Here is a 21,718-nt window from a genome sequence, read left to right as displayed (position 1 = left end):
AACGTAAAAATTAGGGAAAAACAAAAATGCTAAATAAACTGAGCAATAATTCAGAAGGGCATCATCAGTCATATTTCATGAAATACGTTATACATTCAGTACCAAAAGAAACAGAAAACAATTCGATATTACAGAGAATAATGTGCGCTTATAAATGCTGAGTGGCGTAAGCCATAATAATTGAACTGACGAGAAAAAATATAAAACCTTCACTTCGATATTTTTTCCTCTAAACGACAGTCAGAGGAGGTCTGTGGACAATTCTGCCCATAATTCCAGTCTTTATGCTGATTGACAGGTGCTCAACCGAGGTTGCACAATTCCCTTGTTGCATTAACATGTTGTACCAATGTTTTTTCATTTTGACATTCAGCCTGCAATGGCCACGTTTCACGTGCATGTGACAATAATAGTATCTATACTTATTCATATCGATAACATGTTGATACCAATCAATTTTTCATTTATAATCGCAATTTTTCTGAATATTAATACTAGGAAATTTCGTCAATTACCATTCTACATAATGTACAATATACATTTATCTTTGGTTCTCGTCAATAATACTTCTCTATTTGTATACAGTAATTGATTCAAATTCCAAGGTCCAAATGGTGGTATGATCACGAAAAAAATTTATTTTTACACGTTCATAGACCTGATAATATACTTTCTATGTTTACCATTAATTGTTAATATAATTTAGAACGAATTTCAGAGAAAAATTCTGATTCACATTACACTGGCAGTATTCGAACACAAAATTATCCCCCACTTATTCCCCAATATTTGCGTCGAATTTTCTCACTCCAATTATATTCTTACTCACAGCTAACAACAGATTTTCTAAACAAAAACAGGATGTAAAAATCTGCTAATCCGCCAACGTAGATTAAACAATTTCTTTCACTTGAAGAAAAAAATCTCCATCACTAGAAAATCTAGTGCACGTGATATGCTGTCATGACTCGACGAATTAATCATTCATTAAACTACACAGGAAGATCTGTGTTTCGTCAGTCATTAAATTACACTGTGAAGAGCTATAGTATTGACATAACGATAATGGCCCATCGTGTGTAATGAAGCATTCTGACTTACGATTAAAGTAATTAATACAATGATTTAAAAACTAAGCAGTAATTAATAATAGTTTAGAGATAAAATGGGCATTGTGATAATGCCTCAGAAGCATACAGTTTTCTCCTCAGATAGCCTCGTTTTCTCTGCCCCCTTTTTCCCAATTTTTCTTGTATTCATCAGTGAATTCAAGTATCAAAGTGGCAGTTATCATCAGTTCGGCAGCATTGGCCCCCATTCTTATTCTGAGATTGGGAGGACCATCATTACGATATACCGATACGACCAAACTGTTTCAACTTCGAATGCAACAGCCGCGCTGCTTTGGTAATCATGCTGCTAGCAGGTTCTTGATATTTTTCGGTGTATTCTCCTCGTTCAAGTGTTTTGTTGTGTAACGAAGGGCATTCAATAAGCCCTCACTTCTGCAGGGCGGCTGATCCTTCAAAAGCTTTACGCATCCCTTCACATCCACGTTTGAACCCTTGACAAAAGCTCCTTGAGGATGTACGTGGTCGTAAAGTATCACTAAACCCACCATCACACGGAGGACGAATAGTTGAGTCTCCTCCCGTTGAAATTGTGCCAAGAGATTTCTGTTGAATTGAATTATTCATTAGATTTATACTTCACTTTTTCTCTCCTGAGAGGAATAAGTTCGGTTTCTCAAGGAGATACACTACTGGGTGTTTAAAGTTCTGCAATTAATAAATGATTTGAGGGCTCTATATGAGTCAATAGATGTTTTTGCAGGAGACTGTACATGTGCAATTTCAATTGCAAAACTTTTACCTCAGTAGTAATAATACTGACGTTTTTTAAAATCAAAGCTCATTGATCTCCAGGAGGCGATGATAAAGACCAATGTGCTTTGGGTCAGGGGTGGCCATCAATCTTCCGATTAAGATTTAAATATACTAATCAAAATTAAAAAATTCCAAAATAATTGATAATCTAAATTTCCATTTGATGATGAATTAAACATTTTATAATATGGAACTGTGAATTTTTTTAAAAGTAAATAATACTAAATTTCTTACAAGGAATTTTCGATTATCCAAATAATCGTCAATCTTCCTAATTAAATTACTGATTAATACACCATTCGGAATTTGAATGATTAAATTGACGATTGCTTCAATTAATTAAAATTTAAGAGTGATATTAACGAATTGACTGTTTAATAATTTAACGGTAATTATTCGTGTCGGTCAAAGTCGCCAAGTTAATTTAACGATAATTATAATTTATGGATACGGCTATCCCTGCTTTGGGTTCGAAAAATAATAATAACTTGAGCAGGAAATTTATTTGAAAATATCGAGGAAACGGTGGCCCTCTGTTACCCCTTAAATAAGTCCTAGCTCCATGAAATAATGTTTGGGAAATATTTAAGCTCATAGTCTCAAATGGACATAAAATGGACAAGGTCTAAAAATAGAATGTTCGAACTCCTGACGTCAAAATTAGTTATCCTGATACAAAAAATTGGAAATGTCAAATTTGACGGATACAATCATTTCATTTGGAAGCAAAAAGCGTAGAGATTTTGTTGAACAATTACATATTCAATTATTCAAAATGTTTCCTCGCAGTTAAAAGATACTGTCTTCTGATTCGTTGTGAACTTGGAACTGAAGCGGTTATTGAGAATAGTGGGATTTCGCCCATTTTTTGTGATAAGTGCACGATGTTTGATGGCAAAGGATTTTGTCTCAATCTAAATTGTAGAGGTGTATGTAGAATATTCAACTTACGGATTCTCCAACATCCTCAAACATACTTTGGCCATTGTCCCAATAGTCTCTGTAATATTTTCCCTCGGTATATCCTGCCTCTGAAATTACAGGAATCATAAATTATTTTCACCCACGAAGCGTCACCTCTATCATTTTGATTGACCGATGAGTTTACACTGAAACCCATTTAGGAGAGGAATTGAGAATCGTGATGAGGCTTAATTAAGGCTTTTTACCTCCATCAAAAATGTTATGGTAGCGTGACTCAGCACTCGGAGCATGGGTGTGGCGTTGGCGTAGAATAAGGACATTCGATTGGCAAGTTCGTTACCAACCACCAGGTCACTCTCTGTATTGTCTTGTCTCACCAGTGATGCTCTTGTCAAGGTTCTGCGGTAGTAACTGAAGTCATTTTGTATCGCTGGGGTTTTCATCTTGTGCTCGTCGAATTTTAGAACAAATTCGAGAATCTCTGCCAGCTGTTTTACGAGGGCCTGCTGAGTTTCCAGGTGCTGTGTGGGTGAGAGATTGCCGGAACACAGTTGACCAAGAATCTTTGGCACCACTATTTCTGTGAATGAAGAGCGAATAGATTATGTGACCTGTGGAGATGTTCACTTGTTGATTCTGTGTGATTAATATTTTCTTAACAAGAATAAGCTTATGGATCTGAGCTGAATAAGCAGTCTCACGGTGTTACCTGAGTCTAGTTTCTTAGAATGGAGCTGTTAGACTGCTGCTATCATAGTCAGTGATGGCGATATGGTTCTATTAGGAATAAAACCGTGAGAATGATTATCAACGATCTTCTGACAAAATGTCCACTCCTGGTCAAAAATCGAGAAATTGTTTCGCGCGCATAACCGAACCCAATTCATTAACAGGGATGGCCAATAATATTAGATTTTGACATTATTAAGAAGGATTATCGCGTTCAAAGTTTTACTATATTTAAGAAATTTAAATTATTATAAAATTTAATAACTAAATTTTTCCGATTGATGGTGAATAAAATATTTGATAGTGTTGAAATGTAATTTTTTAGTTAACAAGCTGATTCTAAATTTGGGTATTCTTGATTTTCGATTATCCAAATAATCGTCAATCTTTCTACCTAAATTATTGGTTAATAGAATATTTCTAAATTTGAATGTACAAATTGATGGTTAATTTAATATTTAAAATTTTAAGATTTATGTTAAAAATTGACAACTTCACAATTTAACGGTAATTAAAACGGTAATGATTGATGAATATGCCTATCACTGTTCATTAATTCATGCACTTCATTAATTGTTCGATACATGGGAGACGGGCATTTTCAGCTTCTGCGATGGGCCTCGGATGCGCCTCGGTCGCCAACTTCACACTCGTAAAAATTCCGTCACACTCGTATCGAAATATACTATTTTGTCATAACGCTACGCGTCCGTGAGTCCCTGCCTTACGGCCGGAATGACAAAACATGGATTTTTTTCAAAATTTTCTACTCTGCCGTTCAACAGATATTGAACAATGACAATGAGCTTTGCGGCGATTCCCTCACACGGTGACTAATTTAGAGTCAACCCTAAATTAAATAGAGTTCGGTCGTCAACGAGAAATCCGTCCAACATTCATCTCAACAGGGCCTAGAGTTTAGGCGAACTCCCCGTGAGTCAAGCTGTAATATAAATCTAACTGAGCTGAGGGTCGACCAGGTGGCCCTAATGCGAGGAAGAAAAATAAGCAAATATCTAAAACGTCACAACGAGAAAAATTGTGAAAACGCATTGAACGGAATCTATTCAAGAAATATATCACGTACCTAGTTCCAAGGAAAATTCATAGAATCTCTTGAGCTTGGCAACCAGAGGTGCAACAGTCAGGTACGCTTTGCGCTGGCACTCTTCGGTGGGTGCTGAGATAGCTTCGCGAATCTCCTTGCCAGCTCCTTTGTAGCACTGTATCTCCTCGAGTATGGACTCGGAATTTTTCAAAACTCTTTGTACCGCCTCGAAAGTCTCTCGTTCATTGTCGGAGGGTTGAGCATCTGGAATTTTTCGAGGGAGAAGAATTACAACAAATTCGTCTGTTGACGCCTTCATTCTGATTCAGGAGGGAGAATGAATTATCTTCTCACTTTCAAAGTCGAGGAAGACATCGTATTTTTGGGGTGTGCAGCAGGTTGACTCATCGCGAGCCAAAAGGCTCAAGAGTTTACCCATTTTCTCTTCTTTTGCTTTAAAAAAAAAAGCAAATTTATCACGTGCAAGTTCCTTCACTGCTTCACTCACACCTGTCGATACATCTGCAAGTAGAAAATATTGATATTTCAATGTGTAACTCAGAACTGACGGAAAAAGTTTATGAAGAGTGAGTAACGTGTTTCTGGTAAAGCAGACGTGTCGGCTCTGAGACTCGGAACGAATTCGCACGTGAGATGAAGTATTAATTCAAGCTAAGCGTGTAGGGCAGCTGCACGATGGATAGGAAAGGGGAAAAAAGATAAATTCAACCAGTTGCCCTTCACCGGCACTCTATATCGTTAATAAACAGTTTTGATTAATGAATTCTTCGAATATGTTTATAGTTGTAGATTCAAGGGAATTGCACTACGTGACTCGATCTTTTTCTCGAATTTTATACTCCAGATCATTGAACGTGAAACAACATGACTGTTGATAGAGTGTACCTAACAAAGTATACCTAGAGCACGCAGAAAAAAAAGGGAAATTGAATCGTTAAATTGTTTCTACTCCACTCTCTCCGTAGAGATTCGTTATTGGATGGTCCTCGGGGCTCGTTGGGGCGAATTTTTCCAATAAACTGGAGGGCTACTCGGCAGTGGACCAAAAATTCGGGCCAACGATTTGCAATTGAATTGAGTTTCCGTAGAATGTGGGTCACTGCAGAGAATCCTTCGCACGCACAAACTTTAGCTCGAATTAGCATTAGCCCCTCATTACATATTAATGAGAAGAGTTCCATAAATGGAACATTTTAATTAACTTAGCCATCATCAATGTAACATATGATTATGAAGGAATAATTGGAAGGAATAATTTTTGGCGAAAATAAATATCGTGATAAATATAACAAATCTGTTGCCCATTCTTTGACCGCGATTCACGCAAAAACGACTGAATGGTTTTCAGTGGTATTTTTACTATTACATAGTTTAGGGTCCCCAATCCGCCTTAGGCTATAGTTATTGCGCTACGGTACATTGTTTAGTATGCATCGTAGAAATTTCTAGAAAATTCTAAAGCTTTTTGGAAAATTCTAGAATATTCTCGAGTTTTCGAGAATATTTTTACGATTTTCACAAAGTTTGAAGAAATTCTTAGGTTTTACAGAAAGTTCAAGAAAATTCTTTGGTTTTTAAGAAAATTGTAAGAAATGCTCGGGTTTTCTAAACAATTTGAAGAAATTTTTCGGTTTTCGAAAGTTTGAGAAAATTTTCAGTTTTACAGAAAATTTGAGGAAATTCTTTAGTTTCACACAAAATTCGAAACAACTCTTGCATTTCTAGAAAATTCTAGCAAATTCTCAGGTTTTATAGGAAATTAGAGAAAATTTTCGGGTTTTTTAGAAAATTGGAGAATCTTGTTTGGCTTTCTAGAAAATGCGGGAGAATTCTCGAGTTTTCAAAAAAAAATTTTTTTGTTCCCATTGTGCAATTTGATTTCAAATTTTGATTGACTAGCTGTTAGCTGTTAGCGGGCTTCGCCCGGGCAGAATGAGGGAAAATTGAATACCAGGATTTTTGAGAATTCCTGCAATTAAAAAAAACATCAATATTTTCGACTTTTCTGGAACATCCGACTTTTTTCTCAATTTCTTTGGAAAACCCACAAATTGTCTTGACTTCACAGGTGTTTTAGAAAAGTCGAAAACATTCAGGTGTTTTTTTTGTAGGAATTTCCAAATTCCGGTATTCAATCTTCTTTTATTCTGCCCGAGCGAAGTCGGGGCACCACAGATTGTGAAAATATAAATACTAAAAATAAAAATATTCAGCGAAAAAAACATTGGAAAGGGCAGGTGCAAAGGCCAAGGCAACACATCTGCCTCCTGATGTTATATCACACCGACGCTGAACGTGGAGACTTCCACTGGCATAGTTAAAATTGAAGAATAAAAGTGATGCACACTCACCCTCACCTTGCAACGACACAGGCCGATGCCCACCAACCCTCTTAGACGCGTCACATGCTACTGCTACTACTTAATAAACAGAAATGTAACGAGTCAACAAGTGGAACGATGATTTCCGTTTGACGCCAGGCGAGGCCATGATCCCTGTGTTCACGGCTGTTTGATGCTTGTGATGCTGGCGCGCGCGATTCTATTCCCTTATTTGGGCAACGGCGTCGGCGGTGGGATATCACGATTGGGGTGGTTGTCTAGGGATTGTGAGTGGTGGAAAAATCAATGAAATGCGTGGGGTTGCAACGGATAGATGGCAGGAGGGTGGAAAAGCCCGGGATATGGACTTGTGATTTTAAAAAACTGGAGATGAAAACATGTTTAAGGTGTTCCGTTCAAAAAACGTAAATGATGACATTCATCTGGTATTCATACGGGATATTTATAATCACGGTTGGAGAATCTGGGAATTTTTCTAGAATTATTCTAGACTTCCTTTTCAAGTTACCAGAGCGAACGCGCGCGCGCCCGTCTATCATCTCATTTACTTGTGAAGAGCTTCCTTTTCTTCATTCAAATTCCAAATGTATCAAATTTCATACACTCATAAATACATTATAAAAATTAATAATACATGGAAACACTGAATTATAAAGATGAATGGTAAGCGAAAAATTAATGAATAATTTTGAATCGTTGATCAATTCCCTTTCACTTTTTAAAGGGACCCGATCAGCATTTGTGATTGTTGAAAAAGAAGGGCACTGTTATAAATCGATTTTCTAAAAAACTGATCAAAGTTCTTGATTTTTCTCGAATGAAAAAAAAAAACATCCAGACGTTTTCCTAGAGTTTTAGAACCTATATCCAAGACAAAACATAAATCAGAATCTAATTCATGCCATTCGTGAAAGAAGGAAAATAGAAGGAATTCAAGTTAATGAGATTCATAAAAGTACATGATGAATGCATTCCTCGTCGATGAAAAATGGGGAAGTGTATTCTGCAGTGTTGAGGACAATTTGTATTTTTCACCTTTTACAGCTTCATGTTCCTCAGGGAAAATGGACAAGAATCAGAACATTTTTGATAGCGATTTTGTCGCCTTTAAATGATTTTCGTAGCGGTGGAGTAAATCAAAACGAGTCAAATAGGATATTTTTGTTAATTGGAGTTTTACATACGACAGGACATGAACAAAAGTTATCGTTTATGACAGAGGAGAGTTGAAAGATTAGAGTAAAATTTTTCGCTCGAAATTAATTGTCACATCAGAAATAATTAATGAATAGAAATATTCATAACTCAGCATAGCCTTTGTTGCTTATAAATTAGTTCTGTATTTTTCAAAAGGATTGAACTACATTTCTATCATATCATCACCTTTAATCATTAGAATTTTTCTTCAATTGAGGTGTTCCCAAAGAACACCATAATACACCTGATTACACACACATACGTAGGGCCCCGTTCTTGAAATGCTATATTGACATTCTGGACCTTTCTTGAATATTCTAGAACCTTGCATGAATTTTCGGTGAAACAGACATCTCAGATTATATAGAGTAAGATCTTCCAAAAGTATGATTGCCCTGTGACGTCACACACGCGGGTTATCGCCCCAGGTTCCTTTTTCGCGGGCAAAACTGAATTTTCAACTCCACTTTCTTAACAAACACGATAATTTTCCTTTTTGTACTCGAAAATGCGATGTAATGGTCAGATCCTAAGCTCATATACACTGTTAAAAATTTTTGTCTAAGATTTCCGGTATACTTTTTGGAAATTTTTATCAAATTCAATTACCACCAAAATTTCAAGTAATTTCGTGGTTAAAAATTCAGAATTTCGTGGAAAAATCAAACAGAACTGTAAATTTCCGTTCCATTTTCCCCTGAAAATGAATAGAAAACCAGAAAATTCCGGTAAATATATTCTTGAATTTTCAGGACAATGACACTAAATGCGATTTAGGGGGAAAAAATCATGAAATTTCAGATTTCACTGAAAATTCACTGAATCTTCATATTAGATTGGAAATTCAAATAAATTAAGGCATTCTTGTCTTTATGCCGTTTAACATTCTGGAGTTTCACTGAATTTTCAGTGACACCTGAAATTTCTCGATTTTTTCCCCTAAATCGCATACAGTGTCACTGTCATTTCATTTTTTCTCATTTTTTCTCATTTTTTTTCTAAAAGTGTGAAGCACCAAAATTGGATTTTGCACAAAAAACCCAACGGCGCATATATCTCGAAAACGCGTGATTTCCACAAAAAATTCAAATAACCTTTCGTGTAACAGAAAAAAATTCAAACTAAAAGTAGCTTTTGAAATTTTTCCCTATAGTCACTTGATCTGAAGCTAGTTTAACATTTAACGAGCTTTCGAAAATCTACTTGTTACCCTTTACCATTCACTGCTGAATTTCTCTGGACTTTTTCGTCGAAAAATATTTGCGTAACAGTCAATAATGGATGACGGAATGATTCGTTTAGAAATTGAACGAACAGGAAAATCGAATAATTATTTCAGGCACGTTCATCGGAGAGGAAAATCGTAGGTAATTTTGGAGATTGCATACTAGTGCTAATGCAAAACAACTCTTGACCGGTGCTTTTCACCATTTCTCCGGATTCCGAGATGTTCTAAATTTAGTGAGATGCGTTCTCCCGTGTGCGTCCGGGTCAGAGACGGAAGAATTCCGCGAGAATGCCGAGCGTCGACCCACACTGAGACTAACCTTAGACACGTGTGAGCTTATCCTGGCGTGTGGTATGACTCAGCTCTTTGCTATTGTGTGCGCTTAGTACACGGGGGGGATTTTTTTATTGTCTACCGAAATGAGCAGAGATGTATGCAGCCACGCGTAATCCTGGTAGAGCTTCATATGCCACCTCGATTGCCATTGTTACTAAAGAGTTATTGCTCCTCACAATGGAAATGCATACGTCAGATTACAGTCATAAATAAAGCATTTTCATGTTTTGTGTTTGTGAAATGTGGACATTGACGTGCACATTGCAACGGTTGCATTATTAGTTTGCTCTTTCCATAAAACCATATTCCATGGAATTATTCTGACAGATTATTGAGGTAATCCAACTGTCATTTACAGTTTTGTGCTCATTGAACTATAAATAATCACTTCTGCACAGCTGAAGTACAAATTATTGAAATTACGTAAATTAATTGAATTTTAATTAGGCTCTATTCTATTAAGATAATTCTGCATCATCATTTTAATAATGATAGTGTCGAAGAAAAGAGGTAACCCTTGGGATCGTTTAACCCTCAACTTCACTTAACTCTCTTAACTCACTTAACTCTCAAGTTGGAACTCTTGACCCTTGAGGTCATTTGACCCTTATGATCACTTCGTTCGTCCCTCCTGTTTGACCCTTAGCTCCGTTTGATTCTAATAATCACTTTTTCCCGTTGAAAAATGATCGAGGCCATAGGTATCTGACAACAAGCCCACGGAACTAAATATTCAGGAGGCGATAAAAGTGCCGAGTATCTTATAGAGAGGTATCTTATATAAAGTCTCGACTGTTTTACCCATGCTTTTTTTAGAAAGGATACATTGAGCTCATGCTAAGGTATCGCAATTGATATTGGGAATTCCCTTTTGTACTTTGCTGTTTCCAATCTTTCAGCAATGACGTCACCGATTTAATCACAATTGACGACCACTGTGTAAAATATCCACGTGGTCCAGTCACTTGGAAACTATGGAAAGTGATGATGATGTCACAGTCGATTGCTCTCAAACAGCCGATAATCACGAAGACAAATTATGGCGCTATTTACAATGGTTGAGGGCCGAGAGAGAGGGATAAAAGAGGTTTCACGGAAATTCTCACGGGTCGTCGACTTCCTCATCGACTGCCTCAATAATAAATACGGCAACAGTCTCCTGCGTGACGATATGCATATGACGTGCTCAGTGGGACGTACGTGGAGATCACGTACTGATATGTTGATGTTTTTTTCTCTGCCCAGCTCTCACTCCATTGTGTTGCATGAAATAGCGAACGAGAAAGAAACCCAGAGGATGATTGAATAATCGTCGGAAATCGTGGGCGAGGATAATCGACGCCTATTAATGCCTTTTTGTATGTACATCAGCTCTAGCAAATCAATTGAGATACCGTGGGCCTTCATCTGTTCACTGAGCCTCGTATCGTGGTATCATGTGTACAACGATAACGGACGATAATATTACACGGGGAGAAAATTTTAAGTCTAAAAAATACCACACTCTCTCATTAATCGCGGAACATTTTATTGACAGATAAAAAAACAGAGAAATAGTATATTCAGCAACAAGGGCGGAAAGTCATGTTTTCCGCGCACGAAGTGCACACGCTACTTTAACCCTAGTTTGGTCACAATAGGAGGGAAACGCCGCAGAAGGTCGATTTTTTTTTCTTACCATTGATTGGCTGAGCGGAAAAATGCTAAAAAATTGGAATGCGTCAATTCAAGTGTCTAGAAAATTATAATATTTTTTAAAATTATTTATATCCACAATTCCTGAAGAAAAAAAATTATTTCTAACAGACGGGCAATTTTTTCCCATGTTAAATGAAATTGCCCGTTGTGCAACGTTGCCGAAGTCTCGCTAAACGCGCCCGGGCAGTATAGAGTGAATTCGGCAACGTTCGGGCCTAAATAACACGGCGGCGATTCCCTGCGGAGGTGACCAAAGTCGCAAGTTCTCATATGGTGACCAAACTAGGGTTAAGGATAATCGAACGAGGAGTAAGATATTCAAAAAATGCAGCCAATTGTATGAAGATATTTTCACACATTTCTGAATCCATATACCACCGTTTGTAAAATTTGAGAAATCCCAAAAGGATGTGTTAGATTTTTCGTTGAAAAATACTTAACAAAAATTAATCTTTGGTTGGTTTGAATACGTCTTTGTACGTTTTATATTTCTTTCATCTCTTGTGTTTCCACTTCACATCGAAGAACATTTTTAAAGTGTGAAAATTCCGAGAAATTTGAGGCATGATGTTTATGCTCTGTTTTTCTAGCTTAAGCACAATGCATGAGTGGGACCTTTTGAATGTGAGTCATCAGGTCCAGGGTGTTGGATCCCTTTTGTCAATATAGTTAGTTCCTCTGAGGAAATGGTACTGAGCGGATGTGTCTTCCAAGCGTATAAAATAAAGGAAAATTCTGTTCACTTATTTACCAGTATAGTTATTTAAAATTACCCCATTTCCAATAGGATGCAACAACAAAAATTATTTTTAAAGTTGCTGCTTATACATGAGGTTAAATGGGTCATCGATACTTTTAGTATTCTTTTCACATTGCCTACTGGTCGATAATGTAGGGGAAATGCACCAGTTATCGATGCTCCCTTGAACCTCATGTATAAGCAGCAACTTGAAAAATCATTTTTGTTGTTGCCCTGCTTCTGGGGTTTCTCAAATTTTACGAACGGTGTCTAAATGGATTCAATAGTGTGTGAAAAAATCTTCATAAAATTGGCCGCATTTTGCAAATATCCTACTCCTCGCCCGATTATCCTTAACACGCCTGCAAAAGAAAGTTTGTATTTTGCTTTCTGATGCGCGGAAGGAAAGTGAATACTTTCCGCTCAAGGAGAGCTCACGAAAATGAGTACTCTCCGCCCTACGGTGGAAAGTTGCTCCCTCGAGCGGAAAATACTGATTACTTTCCGCTGAAGGGCGAAATGTCACTACTTTCCTCGCTTGGGAGCAACTTTCTACCCTAGGGCGGAGAGAATTCACTGTGGGAGGGAGAATTCCCTTTTCACAGAGTAAAGGTATATAAAAAAAGTTTGTTTCGCCCCGGCGCACGCGAAGCACACATTTGAATCTGGAAAAATACGGTTCTATTCACGGGAGGTAAAATAAAGGACCCTTACCCACGCGCTTAATTTCGCATGTGTGTACGACTCCTTTATTTCAGCTCCCTAGGTGAGAAATATACTATTTTTTGCACAATATACGATTTTCAGTAACAGTCTCTGGATTTCAGTACTCCGCGATATTGAAATCCCAAAAAAAAAAGGTCTTTTTTAAAAAAACACTCGCCAAGAATGGATGCGACCGTTGGTCTGTTTACAAAATTTGTGAAATTGGGCAAAAGCTATAGTGCCAAGTACAGATTAATAAAGCCTAAAGATTATGACACAACTCATATAAAACTGAAGAAATAATAAAAAAATCATAAATGCACATGACGTTTGATGGACGAACATGATTCAGTAATTTTTGACACGTCAACAGCGTCCTTTTTAATGTACCATTGTGCCTTGATCAACGGGTATACATTGAAAAATGTACCAGCATTCCCGAGAGGTTCAGTGATTTTTACTGTAGCTTGCGTCTCGCTCCATCCTAACACGCGGACATAAACTGACGACGAGCACAGGCATTTGCTGTCTGACTCGCACCTTCAGTGCCACACGCATTCTTTTCCTACTAGCCAACCGTGAGGATATTCGGGAATCTCGTCGACACCTCTGAGTGCGAATATAATTCAATATAGTTCGTACCGGACACTGTATCGGATGAAACTACTTTCTTTTTACTTTTTTATTATACCTTAACGTGACAATAAATCGTAATTATTAATTTAATTATATTTGTTAATGGATTTTTATCTTCTCACCAACATTTCAGTCCCTGCACTGAGACATTTCGATATATTTCCATGAGAATTTTTCCCATCCAAATTTCGTCCGTTATTTTATATAGTCAATACGGTATTCAACTGATAATTATTGATAATTTCAATGTTCATTTTTCATGTTGATATATATATATGAAAAACAAAAGATTTACTGGTCGAGTGAGCCCCTCGTTGGAACTGCTAGATGGATTATCGGGTATTTCCCGATACCTTCGATGCAAACAAATGAGGGTGTCAAGTTTTGCAGGAGAAAAAATCCTGAACGCTTGCGCGAGGGATTTTTCTGCAAAACTTGGCACGATCGTTTGTTTCCATGAGAGTTTCGAATGTACGAAAAAATAGCCGAAGGAAAAAATAGCCGATGGATAATAACACGCGTTGGGTGTGGGAACCGATAAAATGACCGGTCATTTTTTCCGCCTACCGAGAGTTTCAGGAAAATACCCGATTAATTTTGAAGCTCGAGGGGTATTTGTCGGATTATTTTTCCCAATCGGATTTTGAATAACTAGAAGGCAGTGGACAACATCAGGAGGTGAATTACCGTTGATACGCAGGAAAACATGAGGGAAATGTCCGATTAATTTTGGAGGTTGAGTGCTATTCGACGGATTATTTTTGGCAATCGGATTCTTCCCAAACCGACTCATTTTGACTTTCTTCATGACTTTCTTTCACTCCACAGGATAATATTTGACAGTTATTTGGTTAGAGAAACAATTGCAGAGCTAGAGGGAAATTATCAAAAGCTACAGGGAAATTATCAAAAGCTAGGGGGAAATAACCACAAGTAATACCACGAGAGCTTCAAAATTATTGAGCAATTCCCGATAGGTTCGTTGCAAACAAACGAAGAAGTCGTTTTTCAGATTAAAAAATCACGAGTGCGACCCACGAGTGATTTTTCCTGCAAAAAATTGACGACTTCGTTTGTGTGCAGGGAACCTTGAGGGAATTACTCGATTAATTTTGAAGATCGAATAGTATTCGGGAGGAAGTTTTCCCATCCAAATGTCGGCCAAAAGAATTGCATCATGAGACAAAATCCATCTGACAGTTCCAACCAGGGGTTCACTCGACCACGGAATCTTTTGTTTTCCACAAATATAGTTAACATGAAAAATTACCAGTTGAATTATCAAAAATTATCAGCTGAATACCGTATTGACTATATGAAATAACAGTCGAATAGTGCAATTCTATTGGCTGACATTTGGATGAGGAAAATTCCCACTGTAATTTTAATTGGGAAGTACTTTATGTTATTGAATACTGAACTCTGATTGGCCCAGGGAAGGCCAGATCCGATTACCAAAAATAATCAGAATAAGTTCTTACTGAATTGTTTTGTTTTTCTAATGTTAAATTACCCCAACGCCCCAAATATGACGTATTTGTTGATTATGCAATCCTCTCAAAATTCAATAATGTAAACAAAAACAATATGAAAAGTCTTTTAGATGAGAAAAATCTCTACCCAAAAAGTCTCTTGACATTTCCTGTTGAAACTTCTCGTGATCAGAATAATTGCAAGATTCACGAGATGAGATGAGTTGACTAATTTCAGTATTTCAATCACCCACTCGACAGGTATGACGAGGGAATATTCGTGGGCGGCATTTGCGAACAAACATCAGCACAGTAAGCTACAGTGTCTCTTGTCTATGGTAATGGTGACGTTCATCGTGACACACGAGTGAAAAACCTTCAGCTTTATGGGTAACTCTCAATATGGCGTGTTTTCATGTTCACAGTATAGCCGTCAATGCGCTGTCCCGGTTCATACACTTGCCTGGCCAAATTAATTAAGAGGTAGTTTGATAGTTACACGAGTGAAATACTGCGCAGTATCACTGACACATTGACAATTTCATTGTATTAAAATTCAGTATAAAAGAGACTGAAATAATTTTTTTCGAAAAATCAATTTGTCTGTTGCGTGCATGGAACGAACGGGAAACTTCAACTATTACTTTCATTTCGGAAAGACGTTTGCTGTATTCTAACCCAGTTTTTGATAGTTGAACGAAGGGGCAAGGGAGCACGTTTTGTTAGTACGTCGTAAAAAGAGGGAATAAGAAACATTATTGCCGACGGCGGAAGCAGTAAAAAAAAGGTTCGATCGTTTTGGATTGACCCACTTTTTACAGTTAATTCTAGATTTTTCCCCTTCGATTTGGCACGTAAATAAAACTGTTTGTAGTACTCAAAAGAATATCAAGTAGATGTCTCCTCTAACTATTGATTTTGTTTAATGATTGAGCTACAATCAACGGGAATAGGGAGTGATAAAATAAAAAAAAACGGTTGAGAGCTGTGGCTACGCCAGTGTCCCAAGCAGTACAGGGGGGATATCGTCATATCCCGGACGAGAGTAGGAAAACTCCGAGAGTAAAGGCCTCCTCGCCTCCTCCATGTCTCCCTCCTATCCATATATATGCAGACTAGTCACTCTCGTATCACCGCTCCAGCGATTTTCACTAAGGTTAATTAAAAAAGTATAATCGATAGTGAGAATAATGGGTAAAAATGGAAGAGAAATGACCGTCGGACACAGGGGCATACCGACCTAGACCCAGATATTTATATATATATATTTTTTTTTCAATTTATCGTGTACAAAGTGTGATTCACAGTTGGTATTCAATTAATATCCGTCCTCCTGCATTCGCCCGCAGAACAATCAATGCAGTCGCACCGACATCCGGTCAGTGCATATGAGTGCTACAGATCTCCGGAAGCGGTGGATTAAAAACAGCCTTTTTGTGTAATAATATCAGAATAGTGAACACCGACGGAAGTGCAGAATGTTCTTCCTGACACCGGAAGTACAAGTGTGTAAGGTGGAGATCGGAAGGAACATATGGATCATTTATTTTTTCTCAACTGCGGCACATTCTCCCTGAGGCGAGACAAACGTGGACTTTGATGCATATAATATTTGAACTGTTTGTGAACATTTGGGATTGTCTTCTTGGGGAATGCCCCTCGGAATGCCCGCGAGTAATTGGAAATTCCATCTTTCATCTTACTGAATAAATAAAGGATGACTTTGTAGAAAGAGTTTGCACAGATGTAATTTCGAAGAAAAATGAATTCGCGGTTGAGGTAGCGGCAGCATATTTCATTTTCGAATAAGGCTAGATTGGTGGTGTAAGTAAGGAGAAAAAAAAATCCGAAAATGACTAGTTAAATATCGTGCATCATGGAATTTTGGGGAAGAAAGGATGAAATAATTGTGAAAAACAAGTGAAACTAGGAGCACTCGAAATTACTGCTCTAGCCAATTGAGTTTATAGAATGAAACAAAAACCAAGAAAATATTATCACTAATGTTATCTCAAAAGGTCCGGAATTATTGCAAATTTATTGGAAGGGTTACCATAAAAAAAATATAGGTATGGCACGTCCTTTGCAGTATGTGGGCAACTTTGACGGAAATTTTCCATCAATTTTGATACCCTAGTGATATTTGCTAGTTTTTGCCTCCAAAGTGATGCATTGTAATCATTCGATCATCACATTTTTCAACTTTGTTTCAAAATAGTATATAAAAGATGTTTTATGGAGAACAATTTTGATATTAAACTACTCAGAATAATAATTTTTATACGGTACAGAAGAAGAAAAAATAAAGTAAACGGAAAAAATTTTTTTTCTATAACCTAATTGAGATAATCGGCAAAATACCTAGTCTTATTCTATGGAATCTAATGAACATTTTGAAAAAAAAAAGTTTGAATGGGATGAAAATTGTGGTGTGAGGAGCATTTCCAAGCCAACAACACGAAAAGCGACGTTTTCGCCTGACGTACGGGGTTAAATGGGTTGAGTACGAAATTGTTCTTAGTTTTTTAGGTACCCCATGATGTATGAAAAGTCACTCGATAGTTATTTTCATCAACCGAAGACTTTCAAATTTCACCTGGGTCCCCCTTCACCCATTGCTTCGCGTAATCTCGAATCGTCTCGGTGTGAGAGGAGTGGGAGGTCCGTCCGAGCATTAGTGCGCCATAAGAGAAGCACGCTTGCGCATGCACACCACTACAAAACGGCAAAAAGTGGGGTACCATGAGACGAAGCAAAGGGTTAATGGAAAAATTGAAGACATGGACCGCGTTTTCAGTGCACATCAATCCCATTCTGATTTCATTGCGCCCTACGGTTCTGTGATGAATGTGTTTTTGGAATACTGTGAGATACAATTATAATTGATAGGGGAATATAGTTATCGCACGACGCTCCCATTGGCCAAAATTCAAATGCGAAGAATAATCACCATAATATCATGCTCCTTCCCCGATTGCAACCATTTCCAATTTGAATACTCTTACGATTCATAGCAATATTTACTCCAATGATCACAGTCTCATTTAATACTCGCTGGAGTACTTGAATCGATGCTATTTGTTTGAAAATTCCCATGTAAAATTGAAGCATGTATTTAATTCATTCCCCCTGCAATCACTCAACGGAATGACTGTATTAAGCGGGAATGAAATCTACACTTCAGCGAAAATTTCTGCGTAATCGACCGAAGTTTCCTGATAAATCACTCATGTTTAAAATTTATACGAATTCAAAGGCAAATTTTGTAACAAGAGAACACCACGAACTCTCCATTCACTACAAAAACAAGCGTGATAAAGATAGGCTGAGTTGATGGCAAGAATCTCGAAATGATTATGTGAAGACAACATTTTTCTCTTTTGAAAAAACTCATCGAGAGAGGTACACTGACAGAAAAACAAACACGTTTGCAAACAAGCCTTGTTTGGGTCAACAAAATCACTAGTTGAAAATTGCCAAAAAAGAAGTCGTTTGTTTCGAATTTGAAAGTCTCAAACATGAATAATTGCTCTGCTTTCGATAACAATGAAATATTTGGCTAAAGAGGCGGATAATTCACACCAGACGGTGTCTTTTCAGGATGAAAATATCTCGTATAGAGGAAAATTTATCAAGAAATATTTTGTCCCCAAGTTACAAGATTGCTATCATATTGTTATTGTTTCATTTACGGGTTCATTAGATAGCCGAAACGAAAAACTACTATCCCTTGTTTCGCATAAAACGAACATTTTTCGTGGGCAAAATACGTATGGGAGTATCGAATAACGAAGGAGTAGTGCTGGAAATGGCATTTCTTGCGTGTGCAGAGAATGCAATTTTTTTAAACTACCAAATCTATTTTTGCATGTATTTCTGCATGTTTGGCACAAAAAAAAACCTTTTTTAATAATTTTCAAAAAACTATTTTCTTGGCACAAGTAAGACTTGTTTGAGAATTCTGTTTTTTCTCGTGTATAATGGACGCTTTCTATCTAATCGACACATGGTGTAATTATGTGTCTCGCAAGCGTGAAAAAAATTTATGGTATTCCATGCCGATAGCTGCCAGCGAAGCTGTGAAATATGACTCCTCACAATGTGTTTCATTTAAAAAAATGCAAGATACTCTCTGGTGCGTGTCAGGAAGCCAAACGAATAACGCCACGGTACATGGGACATGACCGCAAAGGATTTCGCATCGGATAACATCTCATGTACGGATATGGATTACCGAGAAATTGATAGGTTTGGTCTGCATGTATAACCGAATTTGTAAGCAGAAAACTACTGAAGGAATCATGAAAGCGCTCAGTGTTTGAAATGAATTCTTAATTCTTTCTCTTTCGCGAGATTGACGGTTAACATTTGCCCAAACGTCGCATTTAATGCTGCAGTAATTCTAAAAATAGCCACCGGCAGTATGATTCTTCCCGCCTCAAAACAACGAATTTCTGAAGTATCAAGGATACCAGCGGAAAATCGATTGTAGAAATCCAAATTTAACCTCTGGCACTTTGCAGGCTCACCCCGAGTGTATTAGGGCAGCCATCGAGGCATCTCCAAAGGGGTAGAGTAATACCATGATGTGCCCTTCCCCAATAATTCCGCAACTAACCACTTCGACCTAGTTGTTAATTGACTGGTGGATATAGAGCTGCGCTCTGATTGTCCGTAATGCGCCTCGATAATTCATTAAATGAGATGCTAATGCTCATAATGCAGAAAGAGAATGGGCTTAAAAAATATTGCAGTTTATTCAGTAAAAATGCATTTGGCCTCGATGATGAATAAGCGAAAACAGTGAACACTGTCTGAGGCTTCTTGAACCGGAGAAACCGCAGAATTCTTTGGCATTCAATTCGAACCAAATAACACAAAGCATTTTCAACAAAAACATTCGGTTTCCTGGGATACAGAACGGCGATGAAAAAAAAATGGACAATTTGTACGCGAGTGAAACATCGCGTGGAGTCTTAGCGGTTTCCTCTGTAGCGTGATAAGAATCCATACACGGGAAAAGCAGCTGCTATTTACAAACTCCCTGTGGAGACTGCTCGACGCTATAACTTTATCGAATGCAGGATGTAAAATAACTGAAATCTACATAAAATTGTTCATAATATTGGCGGCCGTGTTGATTAACTTTGTACAGTGGTAGGAAAAAATTGAAGTTTCATGGACTGTTGACTAGGAATTTTCAGAAGAGTGACTTTGAATGCAGTTTAGGGAGAAATAAATTATGAAATTTCACATTTTTTAGCATCAGGAAGACGAGAATCCTCCAATTTACGTGAATTTTCAATCAAAACATGAATTCTGTGGTGAATTGGTAAACTAGGATAAGTAATTTTTTTTTAAATGCGTTGTCCATACGTTGATGAAAGTGATTTAACAAAAAAAAATTTTTGAAATAAATGCACTTATCCTAGTTTACTAATTCATGACAGAATTTTCAGTGGCAAATTACACTGAATTTTCCTGATTTCTATGAATTTTTATAAAATAATTGGACTGAAATTCACAGTTTCCATCGATTTTTCCATAAAATTTTGGATTTGCAATGACGAAATTCCTGGAAATTTCAGTCGAACTAAAATGTGCTAAAAATTTCCAATAAGTATACCGGAAATTTCAGTCAAAATTGTTTAGCAGTGTAGAGTACTAGAAAAATATTTGAATTTTTCAATGTACCTAATGAGAAAAAAAAACGAAACAAGAACTTCACTCCATGCATATGATAGCTTGATATTGTCCATACCACAATGACTCAATGGCACTTTTTCCTTATTTTCAAGTTAAAATCACGAGATTACTTCATCACGTTTTCAGTGCTATCATCCGGGTGATTCTAGTAATTAAAAATAATGGAATCGTCAAGGCATGACGAGCGAAGTTTGTTTACCTTTTTCTCCTTGGAAATCTCTGGACGAATGGCTCGTCGACAAATTAACGAAAGCGAATGAAGACGAGAAAGGAAGAGCGCGGAAAGATGAGATGAGAAAGGAGCCCCCCGCAGTGCAAAGTTATTTTCTCAGCATTCTCCTGCTCCCAAAACCCTAGAGACTACAGCTCTGACCCTCCCACGGGATTCTTGAGGTCCTTCCGGTATTGCACGTGACCTCTCTCAACTATACCATTCCACAATGTCATAATTCCATTCAATTGTAACCGAATTCAGGACAATTCGATAAATCAAAACCCTCACCGTTGACGTTTAATAAAAAATATGATAACATTATCGCAACGACAGACCTGATAAATACTTACTGATACAATTTCCAGTATGAGATACGTCCTGTAGTCCAAAGTCAAGTGAAAACAAAATCACAAACTTCACTGTCACACAATCCAATCCTTTGAATAGCTTGTAAATAACTCAATTAACAGAGGTTTGAAGAAAGTCCATAAGTTCTAGTTACAAAATTATAATTTTGTTGAAAGTTAAACAAAAGAACCACTGGAGTAGGCGCCACTACTGACGCAAGAATTCTCGATGTGTACAGCGGCGCGGCTGTCCCCCTTCTGTCAGTCAGCTGATACTCCTCATTCCGTAACGTACAGCGCGCGCGACCCCACCACACACATGAGCTCATGCCAGCGCCGAGCACACGGCCGCAAGGCAGGGGGGAATTTTCAGGTTCTATCCATGCTTACTGGATTACTAGTGAACTCGGTAGTGGTCTGATTCAACTCAGAGAAATTTTTTCGCCTTTGTCCATTTAATCGATAACATCTGGCCAATTTTTGTCACTAC

At 37.5% G+C, this 21,718-nt stretch overlaps 1 protein-coding gene across 2 annotated transcripts; it reads right to left on the bottom strand.

Annotated features, from left to right (window-relative positions):
- Nucleotides 1-49: 49 nt before the first annotated feature.
- LOC107040992 (protein FAM49B) lies at nt 50-21,472 on the bottom strand. 2 transcript variants are annotated; one of them, XM_015261337.1, is made up of 7 exons: nt 21,232-21,472; nt 6,960-7,207; nt 4,942-5,109; nt 4,627-4,851; nt 3,056-3,390; nt 2,838-2,917; nt 50-1,676 (listed from the first exon to the last, which is right to left on the bottom strand). In XM_015261337.1, exons 3-7 carry the CDS (start codon nt 5,024-5,026, stop codon nt 1,412-1,414), a joined length of 990 nt encoding a protein of 329 aa, XP_015116823.1. In that variant the 5' UTR covers nt 5,027-5,109; nt 6,960-7,207; nt 21,232-21,472; the 3' UTR covers nt 50-1,411. The 2 variants fall into 2 exon arrangements, with proteins under 2 accessions (XP_015116823.1, XP_015116822.1); XM_015261336.1 differs by lacking the exon at nt 6,960-7,207.
- Between the last annotated feature and the right edge of the window lie 246 nt (nt 21,473-21,718).

Source organism: Diachasma alloeum, unplaced genomic scaffold, assembly GCF_001412515.2.
Source record: "Diachasma alloeum isolate Michigan unplaced genomic scaffold, Dall2.0 Dall_scaffold_00353, whole genome shotgun sequence".
In the NCBI taxonomy this organism is placed as follows: domain Eukaryota; kingdom Metazoa; phylum Arthropoda; class Insecta; order Hymenoptera; family Braconidae; genus Diachasma; species Diachasma alloeum.
This window is presented reverse-complemented; position numbering and strand designations above follow the sequence as displayed.